Raw genomic sequence first — 23,415 nt, 5'->3', positions numbered from 1 at the left:
CCGAGCTATTCTGAGGCCCTACACAGCCCCCCCTGCGGTCTCGGGGGGGGATGGCTTGGGGGGCAGAGGGGAACTGCCCCCCAGCACTCACCAGTGGCGTGGGGCTGGGTCGCTGCACTTTCTGCCGCTGGTGAGTGCAGGCCCAGCCCTGCTGCAGTGCTCAGGGGAGTGGGGGCAGGGCTGGGACGGGAAGAGGCAGGGCCGGGGAAGAGCTGGTCGGGGGCTTTAGGGAAGGGGTGGAGTAGGGGCAGGGCTGGGGTGGGCAGGGACCATGGAGAAGAGGCAGGGCAGGTGCCCCAAATTTCCTGGTGTTCTACGCAGCTGCATATTTTGCTTATGGGTAAAGATGGCCCTGCAAGTAAGGAAAGTGGCGCCAGCAGCAATATGAACACACTGTGTGATTCATCACCAAGCTTTGGCATCAAAAAAGTCATGATATAAAGTACACAAGGGCCTCAACATTGTTGTTAAAATTGTTAATTTTAAAAAATCCCAGGCAGTGAACCCACCCTGTTTTAGTATGCTGTGAGAAAAGATGGTCTCAGGTCACATTCTGTCTCTGTTTCACAGTGAAGTAATGTGGTTGTAACGTGGGAAAGTGTTACAACATGTCTTTGTATAGTGTGATGAGATCAGAAATTTCCTCCTTGGGAAAACAGATCTTGTGGATTACATGTGCAATGTGGACTTCTTTGACTTTGTTAGCTTACCTGGGGGACGTTTATGGCAAATTGAATACACTGAACCTAATACTTCAAGATGGAAATGCAAATATGCTAGATATGAAAGAGAAAATCAGGGGATTCATGAAGAAGCTTTGTTTTTGGAGATGCCACTTTGAAAATGAAGTGACCAAGATGTTTCCAGTGTTATCAGACTTTTTAAAAAACAGAAGAAAAGAACTCAAAATGCTATTAAAGACCAAATATTAACTCTTTTTATGGATTGTATTACTATTTTGGTTAATATTTTCCTGCAGCTGAAGATGACTCTCCAGCTACCAACTGGATTCAAAACCTGTTCTCGATAACAGTTGACTCCATTCCAACCTTAAGTATCGCAGTTCAAGAAAACCTCTCAGAATTGCAAGTGAATCACATTATGAAGACTAAGTTTTCAAATCTAACAAACCAGGAATTCTGGATTTCTCTTGAGGGAGGGTATGAAGAACTTGGAGACGAAGTTACGGAAGTGATGCTTCCATTTGCTTCCAGTTATCTCTGGGTTTTCAGCAATGATTTATGTGAAAACTAAATACAGAAATAATTTAAACTTGGAAAATGCCTTACATCTGGCACTATCAGAGATTCAAACAAATATTGTGCAACTATGCAGTTTGAAGCACGCCTATTCTTGCTAAAATCTTGGCATATCCAAATGCCCCCCAAAAATCCATATTTTCAAGTTATAGTTTTAAAAAGCCAAATTAGATCAGATTATATAATTAAACAAACTGTATAAAATTGAATAAAGTCACAAAACCATCTGAACTCTAGTGTCCCTCTTGAATCTAATGTTTTAAATTGATTTTTAATAGGGTATTTGGTTGTGGGGAGAAAACAAGTTTTAAAATATCTGCAAGGGAAACACAGTACTAAAACATTTGGGAGCCATGGCACTAGAGGATCAGATGGCTCCAGTTTTCTGAAGAACTGAGGGTGGGGATTTGGTTTAATGCAGCATTTTAGCCGTGTCACCCTCTTATCAGTAACGAACAGAACTCTGGCATAGCTGAGGATCAGGCTCACAGAGTGAGACATGGCCACTGTCCTGTGGATGTCACAATCACTATTCCACTCACCTTACCTCTTCTTCTCATCAGGATTGAGTAATCTTTTTTCTATTTAAAAGTCAGAGATAAAGCTCTGGATATAGTGCAATTATGGAGCTTTCATAAAATGCCACTTTGAATTGGACATTTCTTAATTTCTCTGAGTTGAGATTGACAACAGGGAAGAGAGATGTGATTCACAATGTCATGGGGTTGCTGGCTCCTTTGGATAAGTCCACATTGCAGCTGGGAGCAAGCCTCGCAACCTGGTAGATGGGCTGGCACTGGGTTGGCTTGGGCTAGCATACTAAAAATAGCAGTGTGGCTGTTGCAGCTCCAGCAGAGACTCAGGCTAGCCGTCCAAGTTCAGACCCAGAGGGTCGGATGGGCTTGAGAGCCTGCCTACCTACCACAAGGCAAATGGCACACCAGTGTTCTCAGGGCCTTGATTTTAAGGAGAGAGCATAACTCACACATCACATGAGAAATGAAGTTGGATACCAGTCAGTATTTCCCAAGGGAACCATAGCTCAGGCAAAGAGTCTGATAAGTTCAGGAGAGATCGCTGTCACCTTAGCCAAACACAAAGGGAGAATCCACCACTATAAGTATATATTGATTTCCCAAGGAGTTCTTTTCTAAAGGCCCCGCCATGTCCATCTCTGTTCTCTCAAATGGTGTTTCCACAAATAGAACTGGGACCAAAGGAGCCTTTGGGACATTCTTAGCTGCCACATACTGACACTCAGGACAGGGAGAGCAATACTCCCTTACCTCTTGATGCACCCCTGGCCAGAGAAAATGAATCAGTACCTGCTTCAGGGTCTTCTCACCACCTGTATGCCCTGCACAAGGCATCTCACGTGCCAGCTGAATTACAGCCTGACAGTAGTTACAGGACACGAGTTCTTATTACCACCAACTGACTCAGGCTGGGCTCCCCTAGCTACTGGATATCTCTAGCAGTTCCCGGCAGCCTGCCCTCCTGGCAAACTTCCTCCCTCCTCTGTGGCAAGTTTCACCCTTTTAAGTTCCTCTTCTCCAGGTGGAGCATGTTCTGCAGGTGTGCTTAATTGGTACTGGCTGAGCAGGAATGCTCATTGGCCTATTTATCAACAGGATGAGGAAGCTTCCTATCACACAGACATATACCCCAGTAAATCCAATTGAAAGGAAAAAATCCCAAATTTGCCATGATCTAGCTTCACCCTCCTTTTAATGAAATATTTGAATATTACATTGTAAACTTCATATGAAAATTGCAAAAGATAGCCATTACTGTTGGTTCTTTTTAAGGATTCCTTTTAATGACTGACGGTACAGTGCTACATCATGAACAGAAGTCCAGATTTGTTAAACTCCTACCACTCACGGCATATTTTGTTTAGTTGTCTGTATTTTATTGATTAAAACGTGTGTTCTGCTTGTTTTAAACTTTTTTCTATTTCCTTTCATGAATCCTTCAGATGCTTCTGATGTCTAAAAGAATGTCATGGTATAATGTGCTAGGGATGAGCACCGGAAAGTAAAATTGATTAAAATGTGATTATAAGCAAAACTGAAACTGAATTATCTAGTTTCATTGTTCAAGCCAAGGGAGTTATAGATAGCAAACAGCCATACTAATGAAAAATAAAGATTTTTAAAATTCTTTCCGTTTTAATAATTTACAGCAATTGTAACACAGGTAAGGAATACATTATATACGAAATAGTCCTTGTAATAAATAGCAAAAACCACAATGGTAGTTTTGAATTTCTAACTGTATATAAAAAAAAGTATTCCGATAGCATGGCAAAACATTACCCACAGTAAATTTTCACAGTCCAATTCAGTAAAGCACTGCTTCAGCAAAACATTTAAGCATACACTTAACTCTAAAGATGTGCTCATGTCCCACTTAAATCAGCATATGCTTAAGTGATTTGCTGAATCATGGCCTAAATGCAGCCTATACTCATCAAAGTCTGTCTGAAGGATAAAACTTGAGAGGAACATGAGAAAATAGGTGTACCAGGTAAACACAGTACAGCGGGCTGACTGATATCACTTACTATTTTAATAATCTAAAAGCTAAACTAAATAAATCTAAATATTTTAGGTAAAAAATTATAGTAACCCTATTGAGGCCTGGTCTACACTACACAGGTAAGTCAATGCAAGGCAGCTTATGTCGATGTAGATGTGTATGCATCTACACTTAAATTTCACTCCTACCGACATAACTGCCCCGTTACCCTGACTTAATAACACCACTCCCAGAACCAGCACAGAGTCAAGGTTGGTGTAGTTAGGTCAACATAGTGTCAGCATGGATGGTGCGTTACTTGCATTGACTGTTAGTAGCCTCCTGGTTGTGTCCCTCCCAAGGCGTCACTCTGATCACTCTGGTAACCGTTGTGAACTCTGCTGCGCAGTGGCCAGCTGGCCAGGAACCATCCCTCACTCGGGGCCTGGAGGAGGGACCAGCACCAGGATTCACCAGACATCCCAGTGCACATAACCAGTGTTCTACAGGGCCCCCTCTGCCTAATTCTAGAGGGGGATGAGAAGCAGACAGCAATTCTACCTCTACTGGTTGTTTCACTACCTCTTCTAGCATAAGTAAAAATGAGCAAATCAACAGATGTGTTCTACTGCTTTGGGGGTTCCATCTCTGTAATTTCAAAGCAAACAGCATACTTACCGGGAGTTCCTTCCCCTGCATAAGGCTCAACCATGCTGGACTGTATGGACTGGTTGAACTGCACTGGATTAAAAAATATGTCCTGGCTTGCTGTGCACCTGGATCCCCTGGTTGCCTGTCCCCCATACTCCTCCTCCTCTTCCTTGTCCAACACTTCCTCCTCACGCTTCACGGTGTGGGCCTCTGACTCAGACTCCTCCGAAGTATCCATGAGGTCTTCTGGTACACCTGCCACAGCTCCTTGGCTTTTATGTGGCACTGCTGCTGGTCCCTCTTCCATGCCCCAAGATCTGCTCATATAGGACAGTGTTTCTATGGCTAGACCAGAGCTGTGCCTGCACAGCCTCTTCTCCCCACACATGCTAGAGATCCAACATCTCCTGTATATTCCAGGCAGGCGGGGTTTGTGGAGTGGGGGGAAAGGTCATATGATCCCACATTTAGCACCACAGGCCAAAAAACCCTGTCAGACAGACTCTCACCTTTCACTTTTAAAAAATTTCTACCCTTTGTGAAAAAAGACTTGAAAACATAAACTAATGATGGCAGCCTCAGTCACCCTATAACTATTTTCCCACAACTGTCTTCACTCTTTCTTCCTTTATGCATGGAATACCTACCCTGAACTGATTCATAAGTGAGACCCACTTCTACAGAGGTGCCATCAAAATATTAGCCAATCAGTGAGTCGATCAAGGGCCCATTGGGAACAACTGACATCTTCCCCATCGTTCCCCATTGTTTTATTTGAGTTTTACTTTCTTAAGTTGCGAGTTCTTCAGGGCAGAGGCTTTGTTGTTCTGTAAGTATTGACACAGCTAGCACATTGTAGGCACTAACATCATCCTGACGGTAATGAGTTATGTAAAGTGTGTGTGAGAGAGACTGGAGTAGTGGGGGGACATCTCTGAATTTTCTTTTCCCCCACCCCATTCCCCTTATTGCCTGTTTCAAGAGAACAGGAACCCGGTTGTTTGTGCTGGGTTCTGTTCGCAGCCAACGTTTAGAGAAATTTTACAAAGAAAAGATCCCCAGCTAAGCTAGTATTCTCTTGGGGCCACTAGCCTTCCTCCTGCCAGAAGGATTTGTGACTTTAGGAGTTCTAGGTAGCCCTTTACAAACTGTGAATAACCTAAAATCTTTACGAAAAATCATTGACTGCTTTCAGCTCTACTGATCGGGTTACATTTTCAAGTGTATTTCGGTAACAGGAAGGGCTTGAAACTTACTTTTAAAAAAAGGAAGCAAGCAAGCCGAGGTTCTTCTCTACATTTTGAGTTGCCAAATTCAGGGAAGGCCTGAGGCTGACAGCATCATGAGCTTACAAAGGCCAGCTTCTGTTCATAATCATAAAAGAGCAGCATAGAAGCTTGAATGTTCAGTTTTGTTCGAATAGGTTCTTTGGTTTTGATATTTTTAAGATGTCTCACTTCTTCAGACTTTTCTTATCTTGTTTATTTGTATCTTTTATTCTCTCTACATTAAATTTCCTTCAATAAAATGTGTGTGGGGGGAAGAAGTAATGAGATGATGGGGTTGTTGCACAGTTTTAGTCACAAAGCACAATACATCATACTTAGTACATAAAGTGGACACTCTATAAGCTGTATGAAAGGCATACTTTTCAACTTGATATATATTTTGAAGCATGTGAATTTACTCTAGTAATTCAGAGATTCTCTGAACCTCTGGTAACAGTGAAAGTAAATTTTGAAACTAACCAAATACTAAACTAGTCCAATTAAAGGGTATCTAAAACTTAAGGGTTGATTGTAAAACTCTGTCTGCAGGTCAGTAAATAATATGATTGCCTGCAGCAGTAGTGAGATTTAAATGTATATCTCACAAAGTGGTGGTTTCAACATGCACACAACTACCGTTAGCTTGGAAAAGTAGGTGTCCTGTCAGTAGTTCCCTGTCCCCTACTCTCCCAGCAAACGTTGTCATGAACAGTAGCAACTTCCCCTAGATTCAGTTTACGTATACACTGAAGCTGTGGAGGTTCTAGAAAAACAGAGTTCTCACTCTCAGGTTGGATGCAGCAAGTCAGATACACTTTATTCTCTATCAATTGCGTGGAGGGAGAGAGCACAACAAGTCTCTATACAGGTAAACAATTACAGCAGGCATTTATACCTTTTGTTTCATACAATAATGGGTGACAGCTACATTTTGTTTATACATATGTCATCCTGATATCTTATTTTTCTCACCTATTTAAACTATAGTCTACATTCCATACTTGTCTAACACAAGGTCACAACTACTTCTCACACAGTTCTTTCCCACTCGCTTCACACAATCCCCGCTTCTACAAATCTCGCGTTATTAGAGTTACAGCTAGGCTGACTTGCTCACATAAGGGGACTATTTGAATCTGAAATCCCTTTCAAATCCCTGTCAGTTCTTTCTCTGCTTCCACACATCTGTTTAGCGTTTCTCTCTTTGGAAAAGAGAAAATGAAATACAAAAGGCCAGATCTCCAAAATTACCTTCCAGAAGCACAGTCTACAGAAGCCTTCAGTACATTTCTTCTCCTCTCTGGGGAAGAAGCACAAAGGAAAAAAGAGCTTTCTGCTATAAATTCACTCCTGGACCCCCTGCACCTTAACCAGAAAAAGTCTCAAAGGTTTCCATTTTCACTCAGTCTTCAAAGGTTTTCCCCAAATTTAAAAAAACCTTGTAGATAAAAATATTCCTGATCCTAACATGAGCAGATGACCTCACTCAGCTGAAGCCTCCTAAAAGCCAATGAATAAATGAGGATTTCTGCAAAAAGCAAGGTCATCAGGCTGGGAGAGCGCAACTTAGGGGATCTGAGTGAAGCAGATCTGCTGATCTTGTCAGAGAATCATAAAAAATAGAGCTGAAAAAACCCCTGTTAGTTCCCTAATTTTTAGTTTCCCGTAAACTACCTCCAGTGTGTATGTTTCTGTTTAGTGTTGAGGTGTCCAGAACTGAATGTGGTATTTCAGAAAGCCTGGGGTAGTTTTACTTAGGGTTTCTCTCTCTCTCTCTCTCTCTCTCACACACACACACACACACACACACACACACACACATTGGAAAATGTATTTTGAAGACAAAGGACCTGTCCTGCTCCCAGGACAATCAGCCAGAAGTTTGTCATTGATTTCAGTGGGGGAACGACCAGTCCCTTGAGGCGTATGCATGAAAATCCTTTAGAGAGGCCTGTTTGCGTGTGTATGTATGACAGGAATCTGAGAATTCATTTAGATTAGAATACGTTTTAAATCAAACAAGAAAAGTATAGATGGATCCTGAATTTTATTATTGTAATTGCCTGATCCATGGACAGCTAAGTCCCTTAACATTATGTACTACAAATGATCATTTATGGCAAAATCCCAGCACTATCTGCAGCCATGGAGAACTAATCAGATTCTCAAAGGCCATAAATCCTAGTGACTCTGCGCTCCCAAGGCCCAATCTGACTATGATGTCAGGGAAGGACTGAGGATGTGCACACCTCAATTCCAGCTCGTAATCAGGCAAGGAGTGAACTGTTGGGCTTAAGGCAGAGACCTCCCAGCAGATAGTGCTGAACTGCATTTGTGAATGCTGTGGTATCTCGGGCTTACAAACCCTATGGCAACTGTGAGCTGGGCAGACAGAGAAATCTTTACCAACACTCTCCCAAGCCCTTGCTAGAGGTCCCTTTTCTGCATCTTATGAGGGTGTGGAATATATAGATAGATCTGGAGGTGTAATTTCATTCGCTTTCTGACTCCACCTCCTTTCCACTGCTCATACTAACCCTTGTATGCCTATGCAGGGAGAAAAGAGCAGAGTTCTGTGGAAGGCTGCTTGTCTATGAGGAGCTTGCATGCTGTGGAGAAGATCTGCTGGTCCTCGCCACAGAGTGAGCATGAAACCTCTCTGCTGCCACTGCTGTACTGGGCCTGATTGACCTGGCACAGCATTGTATCTGTGGTGAGAAAAGGATTAATGTGTGGCTTATTACTATGTAAAGCAGAGCCAGAAGCTGTCCCTTAGATCCTGTTGTTAGGTCAAAATATTGTCCTATTCTATTGGAAAATTAGAATGAATTAACTAAAGTTCCAAAACTTAGATCCAAAAAATAAAATGATGGTGATTTACAGACGATTTCAATCAGCAGGAATAGAGAAACATGAGACTAAAATGCAGAAAAATCCTGCTGAAGAAATAGCACAGTTCTAGCTCCCTACTGTTATGACTCCAGGAAATGCCGCATGCAAAATTATTAGGCAGATGCCGAGACTGCAAACAAATAGATCCAACTTTAAAAAGCTGTGTCTAGTTTGCAATATTTTTCACAGAGAGGAGGTAGGAAAATAAAGATGTAAATAACCTGTATGATTCCAAAGGATGAAATGGACTATGGGCTATGTTGTTCTGCAGTGTAGACTATACAGGCAGAAGGAGCCATTGTGATAATCTAGGCTGACCTCTATAATACAGGATGCTTGGCCCTAGCAATGGTTGCATCATTGCCATTTCTACTACCCACATCTCAGGCACAATAGCAATCCATTCCGGAGATTTCTCCCTTCTAGAGCTCCCAGAGCGCAGATTACCCCAAAGGGGTGCAAAGGAGGCAGAATCCCAGCTAATAGGCACCAGGCTCCACTATCCAAAGGAACAGTGCAATATGCACACTATCGTTGCATGCTGATGAGCTGGTACAGGGATTGTTCTTCTGAAGTATAATTCAGTCCAGTGCTCTTCCACACTAATACCAAATCCAGGCTTGTATGTAAATCCACAACCCAGTTTACTGTATTGGAAGAGCTCTGATTTGCAGTTGCAGTTTCGGCCCATCTCCAGTAGTAGTGTCACATGCATGTTGCAAGAATTCTTGTGAAAGCTGAGCTAACTGAAAAGACTACCCTCTGAGGTCCTGAATGTCACCACAATTCAGGTATTCATTCGCACTATGGGCATGGCTAAAGTTGCAGATGTAGGGTGCTTTGAGTTAAACCAGCCTTTGTGAGCGCAGTAGGGAAAGCGCTGTAGTCTGTCCACACTGACAGCTGCCAGAGCACTGGTGTGGCCACATTAGCAGCTCTTGCAACAGCCACAGAGAGCAGTGCACTGTGGTAGCTATCCCAGCATGCAAGTGGCTGCAACGTGCTTTTCAAATGGGGGAGGGTGGGGTGGAGTGGGCCAGGGAGTGTGTTGCGGGGGGAGGAGAGTGGGTTTTTGGGGGGCTGAGAGCATGTCAGCATTCTGTTCTGTAAGTTCAGATAGCAGCAGACTGTCCCCTCCACCGCTCCCCCCCACCCGCCCCTCTCTCCCTCACACACACAGCATTCCACAGTAATGGTTGCTTTGTCTCAGTGCAGATAAGCAGCCAGCTGTCAAACGGAGCTTTCAAAGGGCATATCCAAAACAAGGACAGGACTGTCTACTTGACATAAGGGGATTACGGGATGTTTTCGGAGGCTGATTAGAGCACAGTAATGCAACACCTAGTACCTATAGGACACGATAATGATAAGATCTGTGAAAGATTTGCAAAGAATTCACCTCCACATGCCCCTGAGGACCAGAGGGATATAGACCAACTGCAAGGGTTTCAGAGAAGAGCACAAAAATGAAGGCACTTGACCTTGTACAGGTAGCTGTACCATAGTGAAATGATGACCAAGGGGACACAAGATTACCATCTAAAAACATCTGAAGAGTGCACACGCAAAGTAGAGAAAGAGGCTAGAATTGGAAGGAATAGAATTAAAATACTGAATATTTATGGTGAATTTTTGGGAAAATATCTTAACAGGTATTATAAATTATATATATTAAACTGTGGCATATTCACCACAAGGCAAGTGGTGAAAGCCTGAATAAAGGAGGCATTTGAAACTGAACTGCACAAGGCAACAGAAAGTATATTGTAGGGAACAATCCTGCACTGGGGGGAAGATGAACAGATGATTGAACACACCTCTTCCATCTCTAGTTTGATTCTTCATTCCACCAGCCATCCCCACTCCCCAACTTTACGCAGGAAAAGAACACAAGCACAACCTCTACACTACCTCAGGATGAACCCATACAAGGGCTGTTGAACCTCATTGTACAGTGCTGGCTTCCCATGGCAAAGAGGGCACATGACAGCTCAACACCTGCCAAAGGGGCAACTGAGACATAAAAACATTTTGAAAGGCAATAGAGGATTTTTTTCATTTTACTCTTTTAAGTGTTATTTCACTAAAAAAATCTCTATCTGTAGATAAAATGGAAGACACTATTTGAAAAGTCTAAATATTGTACATTTCCCTTATGTCCATGCCAGGAAGTCCATAGCAATGTATGTTTCCAATATGCAATGTTGTTGTAGCTGTGCCAGTCCCAAGATATTAGAGAGACAAAGTGGGTGAGGTAATAACTTTTATTGGATCAGCTTCTGTGAGTGAGACAGAGAAGCTTTCCCCAAGTATGACATTTACTAGCATGATAGAATGGAGAGTAGTTTAGGCTGATGAAAATCACTTTAAATGGTGTTTAATGCTTTCTTGTAGCATTAGTGAAGGCCAGAAGTCACAGAGCCTGTGTCCAATATTAATAATACATTTCAAAACTATAATTCATTAATATTTTATTTACAGCAAGACATTAATGAAAGTTAATTTTTCTGGGGGAAATGGAGGAAAAACATTTTGTTCTGTTTCTGTGACCTGAATGTTGCAGCTACCAGTGCTTATATTTTGCAATCCAGTAGAAAAGCAATATGTAAAGAAAGATTAGTTCCATAATGTGTGCCCCTTTGGAGCTGCACAGAGCCATATCTGAACAGGAGAAAAAATGTGACATGTCTTTGTATTTTTCTTCTTTGCAGATATCTCAGTAAGCTTGCTGTCCTTAGTTGTCACAGCCTGTGGACTTGCTCTCTTTGGTGTGTCTCTGTTTGTGTCCTGGAAGCTTTGCTGGATCCCTTGGCGAGAACGTGGCCTGCCCTCTGGGAGCAAAGACAACAAGCAGGAATCTCTGAACTATACAGACACAGAGACCAATGACCATGAATACAGTGAGGATTACTTGGGGCAGCCCACTTCCTACCCGGAGTCCTCCCTAAAGATTAGCCACACCTCCCCTGATATTCCATTAGATGCTCAGGCAGGGACCAAGGAGAATTGTGTGCACAATGTCCGAATGCATCGCCAAATCACAGAACCAACCTCTTCTGCTCGGTCAGTAGCTGTAATTTCTTTCTAATGATAGTCATTATGAATGGAGATGAGACCAAGAGAGTTACACTTTATTAGCTAACATAGAGCCTGACTGCAGATGTATATTTTACATGCCTCATTCTTTTACTTTAATGGTTATATAAAATCATTTGTTTGTTGGGGTGTGCTGGATGATGGATGGCTTTAAAATTAGGAAGGTGCTTCCATAGTAGCAACAGTGGCAATCCATTTTTTTCCAACATGAACAACTACTGCATCATCTGTGTCTCTCCCTTATAAACTGGACAAAATAGTGAGGCAGGTTAGTGCCCTGTAGAACAAAAGAACGGCCTACACTGAATCTTGTAAATCACGTTCGTTTGAACTTATCATCAATGCTGAGGGCTCTGCAAACATTTCAACAGCCATCAAAAGAGAAAAATAGCGCAGGCTAATGAAACACTTGTGAGAGTTAGAAATAGGATTAAAGGTGATAAGTTTTAGCCACAGCCTTGACTGGAGGGGGAAACTGAGCAAGATTAGATGGAGGCAGAGGAAAGAGTGCCAACATATAAGGGAACAGGAAACGGGGAAGGGGAGAATGTGAGAGTACGTAGGGGCAGGTAATAATAGGATTAGGTTGCATGCAGCCAGAAAAAGGATCAGCACGTGAACAGCCAATTAGTGGATTTCTGAGCTAATGCAGGTGTACTGGACCTGGAGAAGTGTCTCCCCATTGCTCCTCAGTAACTCGTCTGGCCATCTGACTGGAGTGGGTTTGGCAAGGCTCTTGCCTGCAGGGTGTACTTTAAGATAAGGTGCTGTAACAGCCATTAAAATTGAATAATTGTTGACAGACCCAGGTTTAGGTGTGAGAAGACTTGGCCTAAAAGAACAAAAGGCCCAACAAACACCACACATACTACAGAGCAAAGGCTCCATGTACATGGACATACTTTGTAATCTTTTTTCCATTTGCTGTAGATCAGTGTAATGGAGGCTCCTTCAGAGTCTTTTCTATGAATCTGTGGAGAGGGCATTGCCATAACTATTGATGCTGAACACCATGTTGCACACAAAGCCACATGCAAGGTTGATTTCAGATTGGAATTGTAGTTGGAGAGCTGTGGTATGGAGCTAATGTTGTTCTGTTTTTAAACCCCTGTAAAAGTTTGCCCTATGCTCTGTGGTTCACTAACAATACCACTAGCATTAGATGTTGGATGTGAAAAGGGCCCTCACATTCCCTATCAGAGGGCCACATCTATACTGGTTAACAGGCCATACAGCACCACAGAAGTCAACAGTATTGCACAGAGAGTATGGCAGGGAGGCACATGGCTGTAGCACAGTGGAGTGTCTATTCCCAAAGTGTCTCTGGGACAGCAGTAAAATGGAGGAGTGTTATAAAGCAGGAGCAAAAGAACAGCAAAAGGGAGTGAGAGGGGGTAAATCAATGGCAAATAATGGAGAGGATGGGTAGAAGGGAAAATATCAGAGACACAAAAAAAAGGAAGGCAATGAAATTTACCCATTCAAACCAGTGCCTCTTGTTGGTGCTCGATAAAAGACAGTTTAGGGCTGGGGAGGGGCAAGAGGCAACATCCTCCAGGAAAAGGTAAAAAGAGGAAATTGAGGGATTAACGTTACTATTACCATCATCATCACTATTTTTTTTTTTTTTTTTTTTTTGCCATTGGTGAAACATTGTCACACTTAAGTCAATTTTGGAAATAAACTCTGTGTGGAGTACAAGAAAAGAATAAATACTCATTTTGAATCATGCATGCAATTTGATCCCCCACTACAGTATGCCTTTTTTTTGTTTGAACAGCTGTGACCTAGGAGCCCACATACACAAACTGTATAAGATATTGTATGTGAGGCAGTGGAGTCTAGCAAGCACAAAACTGAGAACCAGGATTCTAGTCTTTGGTCAGTTATGGCCTTTGCTGTGCGTCCTTTATCACCTATACAATATAGATAATATACTAACCCACACACTAGTAGCATTACAGCATCTCGATGATCTATAGAGAATGCTAGGGGTATAATTCCTTATTTCTGGCATAATATCTTGTCATGGAAATTACTAATGCACAACAACATAATTATGCTTTTATTGTGCAGTAAGGGAGAATAAATGGATGGATTATAAGAGACAATGCTTTTGTTTCAATGCACACACTTTCAGGAAATGATAACAGCAGAGAAAAAATGCTGATTATATTCAACATAAATAGTTTTTGACTAATCCTATGCTAAGATTTCCCCAGGTTTTCCTTTTTATGTTCACCTCATTTTGTTTCTACAATATGTTGCATGATTGCTTTATACTAATTGGGGAAAAATGTAATATCCAACTTGTATAGGATTAAGGTTTTACCTAATCCAGCTTTCATATCCCACTGCTATACAAGAACTACAAATTCGATTTCTGCAATCTTCTTGTGGAGTGGAAATTTCAATCATAATAACCAAGTCTAGATAATAAATCTCACTGGACTGAAACTAAAAGTAACTTCCTCTCCTAGGAGCAATGAAACTTTCATTCTAAGTATTACAGCACTTATTACATCAGCAAGGAGTTTTGAGAGGCAAACCAGCTTGATAGAAACAGGCAGAAAAATCATTGAAATTAGAATAACCAGTTTGTGAACCAAGTAATAGGTTCCATCAGTAAATGCAGATGTTGGAAAATATCTCCTCCCGTCGCTATAGACAAGATATCTGCAAATTCAACGCAAGTTTTTATTTAGCTTATGGGACCAGCTCTGCTCTCGCTTACATAGATGTTACACCCTTATATTTCATGGGATTTGTCTCTGTATTTACAAAGCCCTTTGAAGATGGCAGTTGTTAAGTATTAGTATTTATTATAATTATTACACTTATTGGGACAAATTCATACCTGGTATACTTAAGTCCACTGACTTCTGTGGATTTGCACCAGCCATGAATTTGGTCCATTTCCTTTATGGGCTACATATGCAGTTAGATTGAATACTATACACTTCTAAGCTTTTCTTGGGAGTCAATGATTTTGCAGCATTCTTGTGAGTTTTGTCTAACAGGGGATGTTATAAGTTTCAACCAATTTTGGAGTGTACTTATTGCCAGCTTGAGGTATAGGATTGAAAATTTTGCAAACACCATGAGTCCAGTGATGACAAGAACTATAGTAACTTTTGGCTAATATAAGTATCCTTCTACTCATTAAAAGGGATATTGTGCTCTATAGGTGTATAGAAGTAAAAATCAAACCCTGTGGCACCGTAAAACCCAAAATCATGGTTAAGGAAAGCAAAATGAAAATAAATAATAGGTCCTTTATACAGACCAGACTCACACAGCACCTAACAATGTAATCAGTTTAGTTTCTGTCATTTTTCCCTTAAGGCACAATTCAATCCGAAGACAGATCAAGCTCTCGAACCCTGACTTCAACATCCAGCAGCTTCAAAAACAGGAGCAGCTGACCGGGATTGGACGCATTAAGCCAGAGTTGTACAAGCAAAGATCAGTGGATACCGATGATGGCCGGAGGAATAACAGCAAGGCCTGTGGGAAACTCAACTTCATTCTGAAATATGATTGTGATTTAGAGCAGTTGATCGTGAAGATTCACAAAGCTGTCAACCTGCCAGCAAAGGACTTTTCTGGAACTTCAGACCCTTATGTGAAGATCTATTTGCTTCCGGATAGAAAAACAAAACAACAGACTAAAGTGCATAGAAAGACCCTAAACCCAGTGTTTGATGAAGTTTTTTTATTTCCCGTTCCGTACAATGATCTGACCACAAGGAAACTCCACTTCTCTGTGTATGACTTTGACAGATTCTCCAGGCATGACTTGATTGGCCAAGTGATAGTGGATAATTTTTTAGATTTGGCAGACTTTCCCAGGGAAAGTAATATTTGGCGGGATATTGAGTATGTCACCAATGTGAGTATGACACCTTTTCATTCCGAGATTTTATATGATAATTTAATAGTTTATAACCTCTACCTTTTTTTAACTGGCGATAAAAGTTCTCCATGGTAGATTTATGGAGAAAATGATTTTTTTTCTCCTTCTCTCTTTCTGTCAGCATTTGATCACAATCCATGGAACGTCCTCATTTTACCTTTATTGGACAGCATTAGAAATGTCCTTTATGTAGGAATTACTGAAGGTTAATCATTATCTTGTTTGTAGGGGAAGAAAGCCACAAAAATCTATTCTCTGTCCCTCACTTCCCCCGGAGAATGTTATATTTTCTTTTCTCGCTCTACTTTTCTGTGATTTGCATTATTTTCCACATGTATTCTAGGATGCTTTTGGCCTCAGTTTGGAAACTGAAGACTTTTGCACGGCTTCCGTCAACGTCCCATAGGAAGTCATTCTGACAAAGTCAGCTAACCTTGCACCTACAAACAAACCTAGCACCAACAGTTAGTAGCCACAGCCTAAAATGAGAGGAAAGTTTGCAGATGTCATGCAGGATATGAAAACTCAAATCCACACAAGGACCGTCTCAGTTTACATTCCAGGAGGCAGGTTGCAGGTACTACATTTGTGTAGTGCTGTGCTGCTAAGGGCATTTTCTGAAGGGAACTTTATTTAAAAAGAAGCAGGGGAACATCTTTACTATAATCTACTAATATTCCTGCTCTCTTGACAACCTTTGGTATAGGAGCCTACATAGGAACCCTCTCTAGGCACCGGCTGCAAAACAGACAGTACTTTCAGAGGTCAGGGGCTTTATACTTCTCTCATGGCATAGGCAAACCTCCCATAAGTATTAATGGGACTTCAGCATTCTCCAGTGGAAAAAAAGACCCCATGCATTTCAGAGCCCCATGGTTCCAGAAGCCAATAAATATTTCATATGTTTTATGGAACTGTAGCCTTGCAGATTCTACCTTTTAGTGTCAGTAAGTTAATAACAGCAAAAGAGTGTAAGTCATTTAGGCCCCAATCTAAAAAGCATTTAAGAGTGTGCTTAAAGTCATAGGTGCTGGAACTAAGGATGCTGCTGTATCCCCTGGCTTGAAGTGGTTTAAGAACATAAGAACGGTCATACTGAGTCAAACCAAAGGTCCATCTAGCCCAGTATCCTGTCTTCCGACAGTGGCCAGCACCAGGTGCCCCAGAGGGAATGAACAGAACAGGTAATCATCCAGTGATCCATTCCCTGTTGCTCATTCCCAGCTTCTGGCAAACAGAGGCTACGGGCACCATCCCTGCTCATCCTGGCTAATAGCCGTTGATGGACCTATCCTCCATGAATTTATCTAGTTCTTTTTGAACCCTGCTATGATCTTGGCCTTCTCTGGCAAAGGGTTTCACAGGTTGACTGTTTCCATCATATAGGGATTTACTGTTTGGTTCAATGGCTCTCAGGAGCCCCCACTGTACAAATTGTCCCAGCACCCTTACTTAAAATTCCTTTTGACTTCCGTGGGATTTATGCACATAGTTCAAGTTAAGCATGTGCTAAATGCTGTTCTAAACAGGGATGCTTTCCTGAGTCAGCACTTTAATCTTTCTAATCTATAACCTGCTAATGTGCCATGTTATTGGCCATAGAGCTAAAAGGACTAAATTAATTTTTTCTTGATTTTGTTTTTGAAATGTTTGCATTCACACTGGCTGTCTTTATCTTAAACTCTCTTATCTGTGAAGTTCACAGTTAGCATTGGATACCCTGGTGGGGAGAACAGGGGGGACAGATGGAATGGGACAGAAGCTCCATCCAAATGGTGGGGTAGAGGAATAGGAGAGGGAATGAGGTTTGTCCAGAAAGGTTGGAGGTAAGCAGCTGGCTCCAGGCTGGGAAGGAGGGTCCTGGGGGTTCCTACTTGCTCCCAGGCCCGTTCCAGCCCCTCTAGGTCCTGCTCTTGCATATGCCTCCCCCCCAGGCATGTGCAAATTTACATGAAAGAAATGTGTGCCTCTCCCCATCCCTTCCCAATATTTCTATTGTGTTAGAGTTCAAATTTTTAAAACTCTTTTGTTCCACATGTTCTGCATGGGTGATGAGGTATGGGTCTTTCTATAGTCCTTAGAGTTTTAGACAAGGTGCATTTCAGAGTACAGTAGAATACATTGATCCAAACAGAACAAAGGACATGGAATTCATTCTGATAAACAGGGGCTTTTCAATGTAAATGATGCACAGAGAAACATAACCCAATTTCAGGTACTATTGGTTTCCAGATAACAGATTCAGATAAATGATGTTCTGTAGTACTTGTTTCTCCAATTAACATTTCCAAAAATTCAAAAGGTTAGACTTAACACATTAAATATTGACAAACTAACCCAGCATAATTCAAGAACTTGTACGGAGTTCCAGCAAATCTGAATTCACTCTTTTATCTGCATCTCCTAGCTGCCAGATAGACTGGCAGCAAAATCTCAAATCCCATTGGGAACTCAACATTGCTGTAGAAAACTCACCTGATTTCACAGGACAAGGTTCAGGAACCTTTGAAGCAAAACTGGGCTGAGTTACAAAAAACCTGAGTTGATTAATGGTTGTGAGCAGGAATTGCATCAACCTTGGCAGCAGTTGAACTTAGAGTTTCTTCGTTTTTCAAACATCAAACTTAAAAGGGACCAAATACCACTATGATTTACACCCAGTGTAACCCCACTGAAATCAGTGGACTGTCACAGGGTGTAAATCATCAAAGAATCCAGTAAAAGAACAGAAGTAAGCATTATACAACCAAACCTGCCAAGTTACCCACAGTTCTGGTATTGTATCTGAGCAAAAGTGCATCTACTTCAGTTCCTGATGCATCTCATTACATTATATATCCCACATCCCATTATCTTACATTATTTCCTATTTTATTATATTCTAATCCAATTTGATACATTATTGTAACATAGTGCATCAAATCAGACTTTACTGAATACCTAACAAAATGGTCTATTTCAAGTGAATATTGCAGATTATACATGAAATAAGTCAGCTTCTCCACAAACAAAGCCATTCGATTCCCCCATTAGACCATGCAGGGTGGATTTGATTTAAACCATTTAAATCACTAGTCACAAAGACTTGATTTCATCAAGGATTTCTACATAAAAGTAAATTCTTGTTGGTTGCTATAACTTTAATACATATTCTTCACAACTCAGAGATAGATGCAGGTTTCATTTTTAGAAGGAACACACTATACATTTTTATCACATTACATTATATAGCCGGGCATCCCATGTCCCATTATCTTACATTATTCCCTATTTTATTATATTCTAATCCAATTTGATACATTACTGTAACATAGTGCATCAAATCAGACTTTACTGAATACCTAACAAAATGGTCTATTTCAGGTGAATATTGCAGATTATACATGAAATAAGTCAGCTTCACCACAAAAAAGCCATTCCCCCATTAGATCATGCAGGGTGGATTTGATTTAAATCAATTGATTTAAATCATTTAAATCACTAGACACAAAGACTCAATTTCATCATTAATTTCTACATAAAAGTGAATTCTTGTTGGTTACTATAACCTTAATACATATTCTTCACAACTCAGAGATAGATGTAGGTTTCATTTTTAGAAGGTACACACTATACATTTTTAAAGTGATTTATTTTGAAAACGTTTTGGATTAGTTTTATAGTTATATCAGAAAATGAATGATTGTTTGGTTATTTCATTACCAAAGGTAACTGAAACAGATATTTATGAAGTTATTGGGAGGTGAACTATATCCAGTTCAACAGGTTAATCATTAATATTTGGAGGATTTTCTTGCCATGCTGTATTAGGAGGAGAACATCACCAGACGGACATTTAAATTGTTTTACTTAACTAAAACAACAACGTTATGTATTCTGCATTTCTTTTCTTCAACAGCAAACATAAAACATTTTAACAAAACAAGCATATAAATTTTTGAATTTACTTAAACATTCAAGATTTTTAAAATCAGGTTTGTTTTTGTTAAAATTGCTTTTAACTAAAATAGTTAAATGAAATATTTTTTAAAAATTACAAAAATTAAAAGCGACAATGTCAGCCAGATCAAGATGAGAAATTTAAAATATTGGCATCTGTAGCTAACTCAATCGTCTTCGCCTTCATTTTCCTGTTTGTTCATAACCTGGAAAAGAAAAACAAGCTTTCCTGCTTTTTCAGGTCCCAAACGATTTCTCAATTTGGAATTAATTAGTCCAAAGGAAGAAAATATTCTTTCTATACCAAGAGAAGAAGATACTGCTGTTAAAAGTGAGATTATCACTTCAACAGTCTCTGAATCCAAGTGCTTAAGTGACTTCCACCAGTTCACTGGTGTGACTTTCTTTAAAACATCATCAGCAAACATATATTTCTTGCATAGTTCTTATTCCCGAACTGGGTCTCTTTTACGGCCTGCTGCCATTATAGGTTTTCCCGTCTAGTGAGAGAATGGTATGATAGATCTCAAATCGATGAAGGCTACAATCAGAAAGACTTCAAGTCTTCTGGAATATGCTGCTCAAACAATTTCACTTTTGTTTCTACTGCCTGTCCCTTCCTTCTTACATTTATTCCAGTCTTCCTCTCTTTGTCCAGAACTATTCCAACAATCTTCTATTCGTTGAACTTTTTGAAACTGTGCACTTTTAGAGAGACTCTGTGTACACAAATTTGCAGAGGGACAAAAGGGTTGAGGTCTATTATTTCTCACCTCTCTATATTATTTATTTATTTATTTATTTATTTATTTATTTAAAAACATTTTTGCTGTTAACAAGCATGTTTTCTGTGGAGACACAAATCCACAGTTTGAGAACTGCAAAACTAAGCATCTCTGATGGTATCTTCTAGACTGAGCACTGAGTCCCATAGGGTAGATAGAAAGATTAACCTAAGTAATCTATATAGAAGCCCCTGGAGCCCCATAAAATTGGGTCCCTAATCCATGAACTATTAGAACTCATTTACAAAACTTTTCTTAAACATTACATGAATATATTGTCTAATACTATAGAATTAGAATTTATAATCCCTATTCCATGATAAAATATATTTCAGCTATAATGTATCTTAATTAAAACTATATTTAGATAGGTTTTTTCCCTCAAAAAGCATTTTATCAAAAAAATTGAATTTAAATTTTAAAAATCTGATTTTTTTTTAAATCACTGATTTTTATCCACCCTGAGACCACGTCATCAATGTGTCTACTTGCTATTCTCAAACAAGGCTGAAGATTTACAATTCCACTGAAGCACAGTAGCTTCAATTCTTTTCCTTCCAGAATGCAGTACGATCCCAGACTATAAGATTGTTTTCTAATAGCATCATATACATTAGGTTAGCAGGGTTGGATATGCATATGGTAGCTTAAAGCACTTCCACAGCACACAGAAGAAATCTGTGGTGAGCACTGCCTCTAAGCAGAGAACAATCTGATATTCAAATGACTGTTCTTCTAATCATAGTCCCTCTGAGTATAAAACTGAATCTCTTGTGTCACACTGCTTTTTCCAGCCAGAGGGAAGCAGAAGGGATTGCCTTATAGGCACCAGCAGCGGGTTCTTTAATGGAAGACGTAATTAAGTGGGTCAGCTTTAAATGAACATGAAAGCAAGTTTGATTTGCTTTTTGTACATCTATCGAGCAAGTTAGTCTGATTTCTGACTGTTAGGATGGAGGAAAAGGGGTTGCTGTCATCTCTAGTTTTAGTTCTGAGTTAACAGGTCGAACTAATGCTCTCAGTAGCCTCTGAAGTTTGTATTCAAAAGATTTTTTTTAATGTTCACAGACTAGTGACATGTTTTGAAGAGGGCATGATTGTTCATTGACCCCCCCACACACACACACACTCCCCACATACAGTGCTATCCTCAAATTAATATTTCCTCAGGAGTAGCATATGGCCTCAGGAAAAAGCGGGTAACATATTAAACTATAAAATAAAATAATTAATTTATCTGCACAAGACATGAAACCCCATGTTACAGCACTCTGGATAGATGAGAATCACCTTCTCCATGAAATACTAAATACCCATTTATTAACATGGTGTGTACCAGAGAATAAAAAACTCTTTTCAAGGAAATACCCTACTAAACATGACCATGCTGCTACACAGGCAGACAGAAAGATTGCAAATCTTAGATGAACCAGTTTCTACTGTGAACATTTTGTTTCATAATGATTTGTTTTTGTTATGTATAGGCTTTACCTCTGTCACCCTGCTATGTAGCAGATCCTTCCACTATCTTCTTTCTTTAAGAACAAAACAAAAATTAGAACTGGGGAGTGATGATTTCCACTTAGAGGAGGGGAATAAATGGGAGCTGTGACTTCCTCACTTCTACTCCCAGCTCTGCTAGCTTTTTCAAAAGAGGTTTTGGATGCCAAACTTTAGATACCTAGGACGTGATTTTCAAATGTGCCGAGTACCCACATCTTCTGCTGAGATCAGTGGGAGCAGGCCATGGGTGTTTCAAGATGGGCACACAAAACTAGTGCGCATGTCTGAATGTTCTTACCTTAAACTCTTGGTGCTTCAAGTTTAGCAGGTATGAAAGTAGTAAATCTCTATCTCCCTGGACATACAATTGCAACGTATTACAATGCACTTGCCTATTTGGCTTTGTTAAGCAGTTTTCCTACTGGACAGATGAATCCTAAAAGAAGCTAGTATAACTCCAGGAGTTGGGCACAACAGGAATGGTCTCTTGTATGATCTAATAGCATTGCCTCCCTCTTCACTATCTGCCTGCTTTAGTGTTAAATGCCAGATATTTTTCATGGTACAGCCATTTGATAAAGCAATACTGTCTCCAATTGCACCTTGACTTAGAAAACTTCTAAATGATGTAATAAATTGCTGTGGCAAGAGAGAGCTCATGACACTGGTGGTATCTTTTCAGCTTCCAAATATAGTTAATTTTGAGACCTGGGTATGGTAAGTACATTTGTATGTTAGATATTCAGTGTCTGTAAATATATTTTAAATTCTAGTATGGAAGAGCACCTATGCACATTCACACATGGAAGGAGTTCCTCATAAGCATCCACAAAGACCCTCCTCATCCCTCCTTAAAACTCAGCTCTGTAATTAGTCATCTGATGTGCTGTGACTTCTGCTTACCATTCTTATCAACTAATTGTTACCAGGTGCTCCCTCTGTCTGTTGTATCCACCTCGTATCCCTGGTCTTCTTAGATTGCAAGCTCTGTATTATCTTTTGTTATGTGTTTGTATAGTTATGTCTAGGACCGGGGTCCTGATTCATGATTGCAACCCCTGGACACAATCACAATACATATAAATAATAATTATAATTAAAGGTAAGTGAGAACAATATATTTACAGATTCCTTCCACTGTGTGTGGAAGAAACTGAGATCTGAATTATGTCTGTGGGTTCTATTTATGGAAAATAGTTACAAGTGTATGTTTTTGAAGTGTAACTGGAAATCTGCCACGCTTCCTGAAATTAAAAATTTGCATTCACATCCCAAACAAAAGGGACTTTTCTAAAGGTTATCCCGCAAATTACCTGCCCTACTCATATGCTATGAGAAACGTGCACTTTGGGGAAGAATATTACCCCACTGGGACACACCCAGCAAGTTCTTTCCTAGGAGCAAAGCTTTCCAGAGGAACTAATAATATGTGATATTTTTATAGTTCACGTTTGGCATTTCCACTTTTAAAGCTCTGTACAAACATGAACTAATCCAAAACATTCTTTGAGGGACGTTAGTAAATATTATCCCCAATTTGCAGAAGGAGAAACAGATCTAGAGAGGGTAAGTAACTTGGAAGAGCA

General features: G+C 40.3%; 1 protein-coding gene across 3 annotated transcripts in view; it reads left to right on the top strand.

Annotated features, from left to right (window-relative positions):
* Nucleotides 1–23,415, top strand: part of SYT9 (synaptotagmin 9) — a 120,780-nt gene that overhangs the window by 34,585 nt on the left and 62,780 nt on the right. For all 3 annotated transcript variants that reach the window (XM_050955095.1, XM_050955094.1, XM_050955096.1), the window contains exons 2-3: nt 11,302–11,653; nt 15,032–15,578. In XM_050955095.1, the coding sequence (XP_050811052.1) occupies nt 11,302–11,653; nt 15,032–15,578 (899 nt within the window). The remainder of the gene's footprint in view (nt 1–11,301; nt 11,654–15,031; nt 15,579–23,415) is intronic.

Source organism: Gopherus flavomarginatus, chromosome 5 (genome assembly GCF_025201925.1).
Source record: "Gopherus flavomarginatus isolate rGopFla2 chromosome 5, rGopFla2.mat.asm, whole genome shotgun sequence".
Classification (NCBI taxonomy): Eukaryota; Metazoa; Chordata; order Testudines; family Testudinidae; genus Gopherus; species Gopherus flavomarginatus.
The sequence above is the reverse complement of the archived record's forward strand: the minus strand, read 5'-3'. Positions and strand labels throughout refer to the sequence as shown.